Source organism: Heterodontus francisci, chromosome 1 (assembly GCF_036365525.1).
Source record: "Heterodontus francisci isolate sHetFra1 chromosome 1, sHetFra1.hap1, whole genome shotgun sequence".
In the NCBI taxonomy this organism is placed as follows: domain Eukaryota; kingdom Metazoa; phylum Chordata; class Chondrichthyes; order Heterodontiformes; family Heterodontidae; genus Heterodontus; species Heterodontus francisci.
In genome coordinates, this window is record NC_090371.1 from 53,338,354 (window position 1) to 53,352,986 (window position 14,633).

General features: G+C 45.4%; 1 protein-coding gene across 1 annotated transcript in view; it reads left to right on the forward strand.

Moving 5' to 3' along the window:
• dcc (DCC netrin 1 receptor) overlaps positions 1 to 14,633 on the forward strand; it is a 1,023,267-nt gene that overhangs the window by 844,789 nt on the left and 163,845 nt on the right. The window contains exon 15 of the mRNA XM_068054526.1: positions 8,635 to 8,776. Coding sequence (XP_067910627.1) covers positions 8,635 to 8,776 — 142 coding nt within the window. The remainder of the gene's footprint in view (positions 1 to 8,634; positions 8,777 to 14,633) is intronic.

Consider the following 14,633-nt stretch of genomic DNA (forward strand, 5'->3'; position numbering starts at 1 on the left):
ACAGCCTTGGAGCAATTGTAAGTTGCGGGGCTGGGAGAAGAATAAAAGGGAAGGTATGTGAAAGGGCAGAGGCAGGAGAGAGTAAATGACAGAGATCTCATTGAATAAAAGGCGAAGGGAGTGCGAATAGTTGTAGTAAAAGACAAAACATTTACCCAGAGAGAGTGTTAATGGCAGAATAATGAACAGCTCTGTCCGAAAGCAAAATCATGAAAAACAAGTTTAAGACTGGCACATGATTAAAAAGTAAATAATCAAACAAAATTTAAAAAACATATAAAAAATAAATAAATAAATATATAATGGGGCGCATGGTCTGAAATTGTTAAACTCAGTATTGAGTCCAGAAGGTTGTAAAGTGCCTAATCGGAAGATGAGGTGCTGTTCCTCGAGCTTGTGTTGCACTTCACTGAAACACTGCAGCAGGCCAGGGAGATACAGTAGACTGGACATTGAATTGCGCAGCTGCCCTTTAGCACATCCATAAGGATCGATGGTTTGTACCATGCAGTTGGGAGGTAATACATTGATTTTGTATTCGTGTATTGGATTTTGTATCATCTTACATATCATACCTATAAAATTCGAACCGGACTAGACAGACTAGATGCAGGGAGGATGTTCTCAATGGCTGGGGAGTCCAGAACCACGGGTCACAGTCTTAGGATACGGGGTATGCCATTTAGAACCGAGATGAGGAGAAATTTCTTCAGAGGGTGGTGAAGCTGTGGAATTCTCTACCGCAGAAGGCAATGGAGGCCAGGTCATTAAATATATTCAAGAAGGAGATAGATATATTTCTTAATGCCAAAGGAATCAAGGGATATGAGGAGAAAACAGGAACAGAGTACTGAATTAGATGATCAGCCATGATCTTTTTTGAATGGCGGAGCAGGCCTGAAGGGCCAAATGGCCTACTCCTACTCCTATTTTCTATGTTTCTATAAACTTTCAAAGGTAAGTACCATGATATAGGAATTAGTATCAGGACATGTTTATTATAGCTGGTTTCCTGCAATAAAAATTATTCAATGAAGCTAACAACATTGCTTGGAGATGGGAAGTGAAAATTCTTGATAAATTACCTAATTTGGAGACTCATTAGTGTGATTTGCTTGGAAAGATTCAACAGCAAAATCCCACTCTCAATTACAGCTGACAAAAAGTTTGCATTGTGATAGGTATCAGATTCTAGCTAAATAATCTAACATACGACAGTAGTATTTTAAATTTTACTGTCAAATCGTAGATGCTTCATCTCTCCCACATTTTGCATTGGACTGGATTACATTTTTTTATGTTTTATTCATTCATGGGATGTGGGTGTCGCTGGCTAGGCCAGCATTTATTGCCCATCCCTAATTGCCCTTGCGAAGGTGGTGGTGAGCTGCCTTCTTGAACCACTGCAGTCCATGTAGGGTAGGCGCACCCACAGTGCTGTTAGGAAGGGAGTTCCAGGATTTTGACCCAGCGACAGTGAAGAAACGGTGATAGAGTTCCAAGTCAGGATGGTGTGTGGCTTGGAGGAGAACTTGCAGGTGGTGGTGTTCCCTTGCATTTGCTGCCCTTGTCCTTCTAGGTGGTAGAGGCCGCGGGTTTGGAAGGTGCTGTCTCAGGAGCCTTGGTGCGTTGCTGCAGTGCATCTTGTAGATGGTACACACTGCTGCTACTGTGCGTCGGTGATGGAAGGAGAGAGTGTTTGTGACTGGGGTGCCAATCAAGCGGGCTGCTTTGTCCTGGATGGTTTCAAGCTTCTTGAGTGTTGTTGGAGCTGCACCCATCCAGGCAAGTGGAGAGTATTCCATCACACTCCTGACTTGTGCCATGTAGATGGTGGACAGGCTTTGGGGAGTCAGGAGGTGAGTTACTCACCGCAGGATTCCTAGCCTTTGACCTGCTCTTGTAGCCACGGTATTTATATGGCTACTCCAGTTCAGTTTCTGGTCAATGGTAACCCACAGAATGTTGATAGTGGGGGATTCCGCGATGGTAATGCCATTGAGTGTCAAGGGGAGATGGTTAGATTCTCTCTTGTTGGACATAGTCATTGCCTGGCACTTGTGTGGTGTGAGTGTTACTTGCCACTTATCAGCCCAAGCCTGGATATTGTCCAAGTCTTGCTGCATTTCTACACGGACTGCTTCAGTATCTGAGGAGTCACGAATGGTGCTGAACATTGTGCAATCATCAGCAAACATCCCCACTTCTGACCTTATGATTGAAAGAAGGTCATTGATGAAGCAGCTGAAGATGGTTGGGCCTAGGACACTACCCTGAGGAACTGCTGCAGTAATGTCCTGGGACTGAGATGATTGACCTCCAATAACGACAATCATCTTCTTTTCTGCTAGGTATGACTCCAACCAACAGAGAGTTTTCCCCCTGATTCCAGTTTTGCAAGGGCTCCTTGATGCCATACTCAGTCAAATGCTGCCTTGATGTCAAGGGCAGTCATTCTCACCTCACCTCTTGAGTTCAGCTCTTTTGTCCATGTTTGAACCAAGGCTATAATGACGCCAGGAGCTGAGTGGCCCTGGCAGAACCCAAACTGAGCGTCACTGAGCAGGTTATTGCTGAGCAAGTGCCGCTTGATGGCACTGTCGATAACACCTTCCATCACTTAACTGATGATTGATAGTAGACTGATGTGGCGGTAATTGGCCGGGTTGGATTTGTCCTGCTTTTTGTGTACAGGACCTACCTGGGCAATTTTCCACATTGCAGGGTAGATGCCAGTGTTGTAGCTGTACTGGAACAGCTTGGCTAGGGGCGCGGCAAGTTCTGGAGCACAGGTCTTCTGTACTTTGGGCTGGAGTATTGTCAGGGCCCATCGCCTTTGCAGTATCCAGTGCCTTCAGTCATTCCTTAATATCACACGGAGTGAATCGAATTGGCTGAAGTCTGGCATCTGTGATGCTGGGGACTTCAGCAGGGGACCGAGATGGATCATCAACTCGGCACCTCTGGCTGAAGATTGCTGCAAATGCTTCAACCTTATCTTTTGCACTGATGTATTGGTCACCCCCATCATTGAGGATGGGGATATTTGTGGAGCCACCTCCTCCAGTTAGTTGTTTAATTGTCCAGCACCATTCACGGCTAGACGTGGCGGGACTGCAGAGCTTAGATCTGATCCGTTGCTTATGGGATCGCTTAGCTCTGTCTATCGCATGCTGCTTACGCAGTTTGGCATGCAAGTAGTCCTGGGTTGTAGCTTCACCAGGTTGACACCTCATTTTGAGGTATTCCTGGTGCTGCTCCTGGCATGCCCTCCTGCACTCTTCATTGAACCAGGGATGGTCTCCCGGTTTGGTTGTAATGGTAGAGTGGGGGATATGCCGTGCCATGAGGTTACAGATTGTGGTTGAGTACAATTATGCTGCAGCTGATGGCCCACAGCGCCTCATGGATGCCCAGTTTTGCATTGCTAGATCTGTTCAAAATCTATCCCATTTAGCACACAACACAATGGAGGGTATACTCAATGTGAAGGTGGGACTTTGTCCCACAAGGACTGTGCGGTGGTCACTCCTACCAGTACTGTCATGGACAGATGTATCTGTGGCAGGCAGATTGGTGAGGACAAGTATGTTTTTCCCTCACCACCTGCTGCATACCCAATCTAGCAGCTAGGTCCTTTAGTACTCGGCCAGCACTGTTACGACCGAGCCACTCTTGGTGATGGACATTGAAGTCCCCCGCCCATTCTGTACCCTTGCCTCCCTCAGTGCTTGCTCCAAGTGGTGATCAACATGGAGGAGTACTGACTCATCAGCTGAGGGAGGGCAGTAGGTGGTAATCAGCAGGAGGCTTCCTTGCCCATGTTTGACCTGATGCCATTAGACTTCATGGGGCCTGGCGTTGATGTTGAGGACTGCCAGGGCTGCTTCTTCCCGACTGTATGCCACTGTGCCACCGCCTCTGCTGGGTCTGTCCTGCCGGTGGGACAGAATGTACCTGGGGATGGTGATGGCAGTCTGGGATATTGTCTGTCAGATATAATTCCTTAACCAGGTAAGGACAGCAGATTTCCTTCCCTAAAGGACATTAGTGAACCAGATGGGTTTTTACAGCAATCAATAATGATTTCATGGCCATCATTTGACTAGCTTTTGGTTTATTAATTGAATTCAAATTCCACCTTCTGCTGTGGTGAGATTCGAACTCATGTCCCCAAAACAATACCCTGGGTCTCTGGGTTATTAGTCCCGTGAAAATACTACTACGCCATCACCTCCCCTGATGTATAGCAGGTTAACCTTATGTATGTTTGACTCATGACATCTTTCAAAGGAACTTGCAAAATTTGGGAGTAAAATATATTTTTTGTGTGTAACATATAACCTTTATAATGGATGAGATTATGCACTGCCTAGCGTTGGCATAGTTCACATCGGATATTAACTTTGCTGCATCTATTATGGAAGCATGGTCCAGAATTTCCTTAGAGCTGCTGTAATTTTGCTGTTGGTGTGATGGTAACTTTGTTTACAGTTAAAGGTCTACTGCTGTGCTGCAGAGTAAATGCCATGGAGTACCAAACAGGTTTATCCTCCTCAAACCCTTCTCAAGCTGCTACACACCCATTTTTCCAGTCCTCAGACAGTGTGTCAGGTGCTGTGCCTATCTGTCACCTGCCCAAAGAATCTGTTTAAGCCTCCAAACTGGATTTTCTTTTACTTTATTTATTCTGGAGCTTAATGCAAGGCCATTCCAAATCAATGGAGATAAAATTCAGGAGAGTTGTAAAACAAGCCGCCAATTCACCCTCACCCGTTTTTCATCAGCGCAGAAAGTTAATCCTCCCAGTCGGGAGCCACATTTGAAGAAGTCCCAGTCAGATATAGGATCATAATATGGTTGTGATTAATCTTGAACCTGTACTCCATTTGACTAAAGTTCTTCATGGTGACTGCCCACCTTTGAATTGAGTATATAATTTCTGTGGAGCTTCTGTGATGTGTGACTACTCAGATTCTGATTTTTCCTCAAAGAGAATGCTTCTACATCAAAAGCAAATATACTTGTATAATCCAGGGACCCCCTCAGAGTCTTTAATCTTCTGCTCACCTTTTGTATAGCAGGGAAATAGGAAGGCCACAATAATAACCATCATGGTTATCCGATATCAAAAAGTATTTTGAAAGGAGCTGTAAATTTACAGATGCAGGGCGGGATTTTCCCTGCGGGCTTCTGAACCCAGCCATCAGGCTGAAATGTGGGTCAGAAACCCCCACTGTGGGAAACAGTCACTTATTGTGAGTTTCCCCGAAGAGGCCAATTAATGGCCAGAGGGTGGGCTCACCGTCTAATTAAGGACAGCAGGCAGGCTCTCAAAGCTGGAGGGTCAATCAGAGGCCTTCCAACTTGAAAGGAGCAGCAGGCTGTGATGGCAGATAAGTGAGAGAGAGGCCGCTTCAAACTGGAGGTTCCTCTCTCCACCTTTTTTAAAGTTTAAATTAAATTAGGCTACTGCTTTGGTGTGGGAGAAGGTGGGGAAACCCCTCTACAGGGCAGCCTGTGTCTGGTGCAGCACCCAGACAGGCAGGGAGGGCCTGTAGGCCTACATGGAGCGCTGGCCCCAGTCTTCTGATGGGTGACTGCCTCCAAGCAGTTGAACTGGATCCACCGCCTGCAGGAGCCTGGAGGCTCGAAAATCCCAGTCGGCCTCCTTTAATTGGCCTTAAGAGTCTCTTAATGAGCCATTCCAACACCCTCCCCGCACCCCGCCACTCCCATTCTGCCTCTGCTATTTTTAGCTCCTGCTGCCACCAATCCCAGCCCTGGCAGGGCTTAAAAATCTAGCCCGCAATCTTTGCTTTTTTCAACAATCAATCAAGTTTGTGTAAAGCTGTTTATTGTACTGTTATTACCTTGCTGACATTTCCACTCTTGCATATTATTTTATTTGTAAATATAATTGGATGTGGTCTTCCATGCTTAAATGTAAATATTGTGGGTAAGAGTTGTGAATCACTCACTGTTGTGTTTTCTTCTTGTGTTAGTGTTGACTATACACAAGTACCAATCATGCATAAGGAATCAGCTAACACATAAAGTAGATCCTTTATTGATGACTATGCGACACGTGTACAACTAGGAGTAATCTTACATAGTAATAAAAGCAAAATACTGCGGATGCTGGAAATCTGAAATAAAAACAAGAAATGCTGGAACCACTCAGCAGGTCTGGCAGCATCTGTGGAAAGGGAAGCAGAGTTAACGTTTCGGGTCAGTGACCCTTCTTCGGAACGAGCAAATATTAGAAATGTCAAAGGTTATAAGCAAGTGAGCGGGGGTGGGGCGAGAGATAACAAAGGAGAAGGTGTAGATTGGACAAGGCCACATAGCTGACCAAAAGGTCATGGAGCAAAGGCAAACAATATGTTAATGATGTGTTGAAAGACAAAGCATTAGTACAGATAGGCTGTTAACGGACTGAAGATTGAACAGCAGCAAGTACAAACATGAAAAAAAAACAGTGGGTAAGCAAACTGACCAAACTAAGATGAAATGAAATAAACAAACAAAATGTGTAAAAAAATGTAAAAAAGAAGAAAAGAAAAAATAACTAAAATAAAAGTAAAATGGGGGGCCCGTCATGCTCTGAAATTATTGAACTCAATGTTCAGTCCGGCAGGCTGTAGTGTGCCTAATCAGTAAATGAGATGCTGTTCCTCGAGCTTGCGTTAATGTTCACTGGAACACTGCAGCAAGCCCAGGACAGAGATGTGAGCGGGGGGAGTGTTGAAATGGCAAGCAACCGGAAGCTCAGGCTCCTGCTTGCGGACTGAGCGGAGGTATTCAGCAAAGCGGTCACCCAGTCTGCGTCTGGTCTCCCCAATGTAGAGGAGACCACATTCTGATCAGCGAATATAGTATACTACATTGAAAGAAGTACAAGTAAATCGCTGCTTCACCTGAAAGGAGTGTTTGGGGCCAGGGATAGTGAGGAGAGAAGAGGTAAATGGACAGGTATTACACCTCCTGCGATTGCAGGGGAAGGTGCCATGGGACGTAAACGAGGTGGTGGGGGTAATTTATTTTTATTTATTTTTTTTTATTTAGAGATACAGCACTGAAACAGGCCCATCGGCCCACTGCGTCTGTGCCGACCAACAACCACCCATTTTATACTAACCCTACAGTAATCCCATATTCCCTATCACCTCCCTACACTAGGGGCAATTTTACAACAGCCAATTTACCTATCACCTGCAAGTCTTTGGATGTGGGAGGAAACCGGAGCACCCGGCGAAAACCCACGCAGACTCCGCGCAGGCAGTACCCAGAATTGAACCCGGGTCCCTGGAGCTGTGAGGCTGCGGTGCTAACCACTGCGCCACTGTGCCGCCCATAATGGAGGAGTGGACCAGGGTGTCGCGGAGGGAACGATCCCTTCGGAATGCTGACAGGGGAATCTTACATAGGTCTGGTCGGGATGATAACTCTCTGCAGACTGACAGAGTAGAAGTCACATGGCATATAACATCATTTCCTTGGCACTGTTGTTGATCGAAAACATAATCACATCTCCTTAAGGGTGTTCCACAACACTTACATGTGATTGAATCCACCCCTTGATGAGAAGTTCAAAATTAAAAGCTATCCCAGCAGTATTTAGCAACTCTGGAAGCCTTTAGGTTGATGATACTGGCCAGAATTTTATGCCCCCTAAACGAGCGGGCTGGTGGTGGCGGAAGGACATTACATTTAGTGGGAAGTGGGGGAAGGGGGCTGTTCCCAACTCCTTTCAGCCCCCATTGCCAATTTACACAGGGTGGCGGCGGTGAGAAATGACCCACCCGCCCCAGGCCAATCCAGGCCCTTGAGTGGTCAATTAACTGGCTCTTAAGGGCCTCCGCCCGCCGCCATGGGTATTTTACCCTTGTCTGGCAGGCGGCTGAGGCCTCCAAAAGCCCGCCTGATGAAACCAGGCGGCCTTCTTGTGGGCTGCAGGAGGAACCTCCTGATCGGGCATCCTGTGCCCCACGAAGGGCCATCCCTGAAGCCCCAACCGCTCCCAACACAGAACACTTCCCCCGCCCCCCTAACCAACCCCCCTTGACTTGCTGCGGCCCGACCACTTGTCCCCGGCAAGGCCCTAAAAACGTACCTTTTTTCCGGGACCGTCCTTCATCTTCTTCTGATAGCAGCGTACAGTCATAGCAGTGGCCACCGTTCCTGGAACCTCCTGCCTCAGGAGGTGGAAGTCCCGCCCAAGACCAATTAAAGGCTGGGGAGCGGAAAATTCCGGTCTGGGACTCCAGGCGGCACTGCAGGCTCGGCGGAGGCAGAGTTGTCACCAACTTTTTGGCTGGTAGAAAAATTCTGGCCATTAGAGTTAAATGTTGTTATGGCAGTAGTGCTAACCTTTGGAAGAAAACCTTGGAAGTGAAGGGAGAATTGCTGGGCAGCCACTAGATTTTCCACTCACAATAGTCTAATTAATGTCACTGAACTGGTGTATTTCAAGTGGAAATTTTGCCTCTCTATGTTTTGGCAAACCTGAATGAGGCTTAATTCATATTAAATCATATTGATATATTAGTATTGAAAGAGGATCATACTCTATTACAGTCAGGTTTGGTTGAACATTGATGACTAAAGGTCAGTAACCGTTCTGTTTTTCAGAGTATAAAGGTCCGCTGGCTGCCACCACCACCCAATATGCAGAATGGTTTTATTACTGGATACAAAATCAGGCACAAAAAGATTGGCCATAGGGGTGACATGGAGACCCTGGAACCCAACAATCTTTGGTACCTCTTTACAGGTGAGATTCAGTCTATTCAAAGCATTCACCATTTTTATTGACGCCATATGCATCCTGTATGTATGAGGTTCTGCTCTCCCATAATCACTATCCATATGACCTATATTGGCTCCTTGTCCCTCAGTGCCTGAAGTTTCAAATCTGATTTTAAATCACTCCAGACCAGCACTATATCACTTGAACTGCCTGTACCATTGAATCTGACCTTATGGATTCCCTCACCCCAATATTGGTAGCAGAGCCTTCTGCTGCCAGGGCCTGATGTCCTGTCACTGTGTCTAAATCCTCTTCAATTGTTTCTCCTCCTTTAAAAGTCTCATTAGCCAATCTTTTGGTTGGTCCCTGCTAATCTCTCCTTTCTTTGCTCAATGTCCATTTTACACACATCAGTCTGTGATGTGCCTTGCAACTTTTTTTTAACATTACAGGCACTATATAAATACAAGGTGTTGTTGGTATGTATGCTAGATTCTTGAATTTTGTAGCATGCCCAGGGACCAAACAGAGAACAGTGCACCATTTATTCAAGCTATTAGCCTTATCATGCAATCTCACATCTTCCTCTTAATCTTTGGAAGGTAGCAGAATATCACGACACTAGACTCTGAGTTAGGCTTCAACCACCAAACAAATTTACTAAACAATAGGAGGACAAATACAGCAGAAATAGAAGATATATTTTTACAACATCTCGCCCCTTGAGAACTAGAAAATAATAATTAGTCCATGACTGTTGCTCTAAGCTATGTTGCAAGAAAAATCTTTTGTAGCAGTTCCTTTCTCTTAAACCTACGGAATCTATCTGGCCATACGATCTCTCTTTAAAGGCTTCAGACAGACTAACTATTTGAACAAAACAGGCTGATAAATCCTTTCAAAAATGTGACCCAAGCGTATTTAAGCAACTGCTTATTGAATTTTCAGAAAGCTGCCAATCAAACACATATTTGAACAAATTCCACAAGGTGACTGAATTTAATATCCTTCCCTGATCACTGTTCCCAGACAAACTGACTGGGGGGAATTTTAACAGGATAAGCATGGAGGGGTTGGAGTCAGGTGTGTACTTGAAATCGGAGAAAAATGAAGCACGATTGCAACCCAGCTCTGACGCGCCGACTTCTGGGTTTAACTGAGGTGCGCTCTACTATGTGAGAGTAACCTGCTTGCTGGAGCTGATGTGATCACGAGCAAAGGTGGGTGGGCGATGCCATTTAAAATCATAATTACATGAAATGAGGTGATCCTTTGGATTTAATGTCTTCAGCTTGGGTTTTCCAGGGTCCATGAAACTCACCAGTGAAAAGAAGGTGGGTTTCAGGTGAAGGTCATGGGGTTCTTTAAATTTCAGATTGCCTCATCTCAAGAAAGGCTCATTTCTCACAGCTGCTTTGTCAGTTCTCTCCAGTAAATATTTAGTAGAGAGTTCTTGTAGGGATTTGGGAAAATTTGGAGCCTATCAAACAAGCACCAGTATAGGAGACATCATAGATGTTTTTGACGTTACATCTGAAGAGGAAGACAATCACCTTCCACAGCAGTGACGGCATGATGTGGATGGATCAACAGTACACAGGAGAGAGATACACAGGACAGAGGCACACAGTGCAGAGGTACACAGGAGAGAGATACACAGGAGATGCAAAGGAGAGAGATGCACAGGAGAGAGGTGCATGGGAGAGGTGTGCACAGGAGGAGGGTGCACAGGAGGAGGGTGCACAGGAGGCGGCTGCACAGTAGAGAGGTACACAGGAAAGAGATACACAGGAGAGAGACACACAGGAGGGAGGTACACTGGAGGGAGGTGCATAGGAGGGAGGCGCACAGGAGGGAGGTACACTGGAGGGAGGTGCACAGGAGAAGGGTGTAGAACAGCAGACAGAAGACCAAAAGAGAGGTTGAGGTCACAGGAGGCAATACCTACATAATATGGTGTACAGACAGAAGCTCAGCTTTCTTTGCCTGTCAGAAGAGCAGTGCATCTGCAGGCTGAGATTGTCACATCAGGTGGTCACAGACATCTGCAGATTCCTAGAAGGAGACTTGCTACCTCCTCGACCTGGTAGCCACACATTACCAGTGGTAGGGAAAGGCACTATTGTTGTATGGTTGGCTTTAAGAGTAATGTCCCTTTAAGATCTTAGTATGTTAATGAGCTATGTGGCAGGATGCAGTCAAATGACTACAAGTGTGAGTCACATGGTAACTGCATAGCCAAGAGTAAGATCTGTAAATAGCTCTACGGTATAATAGTTTAACTGTAAATAAACCTGTTTTGAGATTTTCAACCAACTGGACTCCACGCATCTCATTTATGTTGCATCAGACAACATGAAAAGAACTCATTATATGGTGGCAGCTCCTCATTACATGGTGGCAGCTCCTCTTTACATGGTGCAGCTATAGTGAGAAGATAGAATTTAAGATTGAAGACCACAGGCAAAACAAACAGGGAAAGAAGAAGACACTTAACCTGAAACTGTAGAAGACAGAGTGCTAAATGACAGGCTGCAAATTAATCACTGTGAGTGGGTGACTCATTGTCCCTACAGTCTAGGAATCCCTGTTGAAAAAAAGCTTTGAGTTGTTTGCAAAGTTAATGTTTTTAAAGGCTCAGTAAAAGAACAAACAGGGAAAACCCAATCCTTATCACAGGCTGATTGATTGTTTGCAAGGGCTCCCCCATGCTGATCAAAGTGTGCGCCATTACAGGAGGCGTATGACAGCAAAAGGTGCGGGAATCCTCCATTCACGCAACTCGCAGCTAAAGCTTAAAAAAAAATCATCAAACCACTGGAGCATGGAGACCTTTCATTCACTCAGCCAAAGTTTAAAAAACCCATAAAATCATTCAAGTGTGAAGAATTGCCTATTGAATGGTTGTAGAAACAAACTCTAGCAGAGAGACTAGCGTGCTGGAAGCCACATCAACAGACAAGTACTGCTAAACACCTGTTCTTGTCAATCAAAGCAGGCAAGAGAGTTTCTTAAATGGAACAATACAGAGTCAGAGAACAAGCCTTAAAGCAAGTTTTAAAGCAAAAGAACAGCAGAAAGATGGATACCAAATTTCTTAGCATGAACTAGATTCTATCCAAGTTCCAACTTTTCAAACAGAGAATGCAGTTATGCTTCACCGACCAAGCAATTGCAGAACCAGAAAAACAGGCTGTAAAAATAATGATCAGCAATTGGAAATGAGGGATTACACAGAATCAAAACCTCTGGAATATCTGAAGAGGACCAGAAAGATCCTGCATAGATATGGAAAGTGCTGGAAGATCAGCTCAGATAACGAGTGAATTTTAGAATTCATCGCCTGGAATTGATGTTCTACAGACGACATCCACAGGAATCAATTGACCAGTTCATTTGCAGATGTCGTAGTAAGGGTAACGAATGTGATTTTTCAGAAGCAGAGCTGTCAGACCAAATAATGGAGTTGGTGATTGTATCAACACCCATTGAAGCGTTTCAGAAGGACCTCTTGGGGAAAAAGAAAGATCACAGCACTGATGCACTGGTGAAAGATGGCAGGAAATACAAAGCCATTGTAGCTGGACAACAGCACCTGCAAACATTAGGTGCAGCCAACAGTATCTGCACCATAACCAGGTCAAAAACAGCAAGCAAGCTGTGTGGTAAGTGTGGTTGGTCCCACTCACCACGATGTTGTCCTGCATTTCAAGACCTGTGCAAGGTGTGTGGTGCAAAAGGACACTGGACCCACCTATGCAACAAATATGACAGCCAGAAACCACAGTAGGACACAAGCAAGCAGCAAGGAGAGCGCCAGAGACCTGTGTAAATGCGAGGTCCACAGTGAAACAGACCTGAGACAAGACTCAGAAAGAAGATATTCTCAGCCAAAAGACAAGAAAGCATTCCGCATTGTGAACCTGACTCATCATGTTGATGAAGTCAAACAGCTGGAAGCTTTCACCACTATGAACATCATGTGCCCAAACAAAGCTGGCAAACACACACTCAAGGTCAAGATTGACACCAGCACTAATGCAAATATCCTACCAGTCCGAATACTCCAAGATATGGACGAGAGTCATTGGAAATCAATGATACAACTGACAACTGCCAAGTTATCTGCATACAAGGGATGATCCAGTGGACCAGCAGTGGCAGGATGACCAGAGGGTTAGGACCTGAACATCATGACCATCCATGAGGTCACCAAGGTACCCATTACAGCAGAAGAGACCAAGTGCAGCCGCTTAAAGTCAGTCCATGACCTACAACAAATGTACCCGGACAGGTTTGACGCCATAGGAGATTTCAAAGGCGATGCCGTACTGCACCTCAGAGAGGATGCAATTCCATCAATTGACGCCCTTCCCACCCCCAGAAAGTGCACAGTGCACATACAAGAAAAGCTTAAATGCGAGTTAGATGACATGGAACGCAATGGGATCATCCATCGTGTGGATCATCACACAGACTGGTGCAGCTGAATCACATGCATGCTGAAGAAGGATGGAGCAATCAGGGTTTGTCTAGATCCGAAACATCTAACCCTCTCCCTAAAGAGATGCCCCCACAAGATTCTGACTTTAGAGCAATTGAATCCCAGTTCACAGGAGCCAAATTCTTTTCCAAGTTGGTTGCTAAACATGGCACAGCTAGTTCAGGAATCTCAAGAAGTCGCCACCTTCAAGACACCATTTGGAAGACACTGCTTCCAGAGACTACCCTTCAGCTTATCTGTCAGTCAAGATCTTTTCAGCAGCATGTGGACAGAAGTATAGAAAATGTGCCTGGCTGCAAGTGCATTGCCAATGACATTATGGTAATGGGCAAAACCAAAGAAGAACATGATTGAAATTTCCATTCCCTGATAGCAGTAGCTCATCGCGAAGGGCTCATTTTTAACAACAAGAAGTGCCAGGTGAAGTCAGATCGATATCTTTGGCTCCATATAATCCGGTTGCGGAATCCGTCCTGACCCCGACAAAATCGAAGATGTAAGGCATATGCCTACCCCACAAGACAAGGAAGATCTCCAGAGAGCTTTAAGATTTTTCAACTACTTGGCACCATGCATTCCAAATTTTTCTGACAAAGCATCATCGCTGAGAGAGCTCTTAAAGAAAGACATACCATATGTATGGCAGGAGGGCCATCGGCATATGTTTGAGTCTGTCAAACAAGCGTTGTCAGTGGAAACCTGTACGCTGCAGATTTATAATTCGAGGAGGAAGACAATCCTGGAAGTTGACGCTACACAGAAAGCGCTACAGGATGGCTAGATAATTGCATTCGGGTCCCAATGTTTATCCTTAGCACAGTTCAATTACTCAAACATCAGGCGTGAAACACTTGTTCTGGTGTTTGGGATCACAAGGTTCCAAACCTACCTGTTTGGTAAGCAGTTCACAGTGGAAACCGACCACAAACCACTGGAGATGATCGGGTGCAAACCATTGACAAGCGCACCACCTCAACTACAGCGACTCTTATTTTTCACTGTGGCCCTGTTTGATTCTGGCCCTTGATTTCTCTGCCTATCACTTTTCTTATTCCCCTTACTGTCTTTTGTTCTTGTCTTTGATTCCCCCCCTCCTCTGACTCCTTGCAAAGGTTCCCATTCCCCTGCCATTTTAGTTTAAACCCTCCCCAACTACTCAAGCAAATTCTTCCCCGAGGACATCAGTCCCGGTCCTGCCCAGGTGTAACTCGTCCAGTTTGTACTGGTCCCACCTCCCCCAGAACCGGTCCCAATGTCCCAGGAATCTAAAACCCTCCCCCTCACACCATCTCTTCAGCCATGTCTTCATCCGATATATCCTGCTATTTCTACTCTGACTAGCACGTGGCACTGGTAGTAATCCTGAGATCACTACTT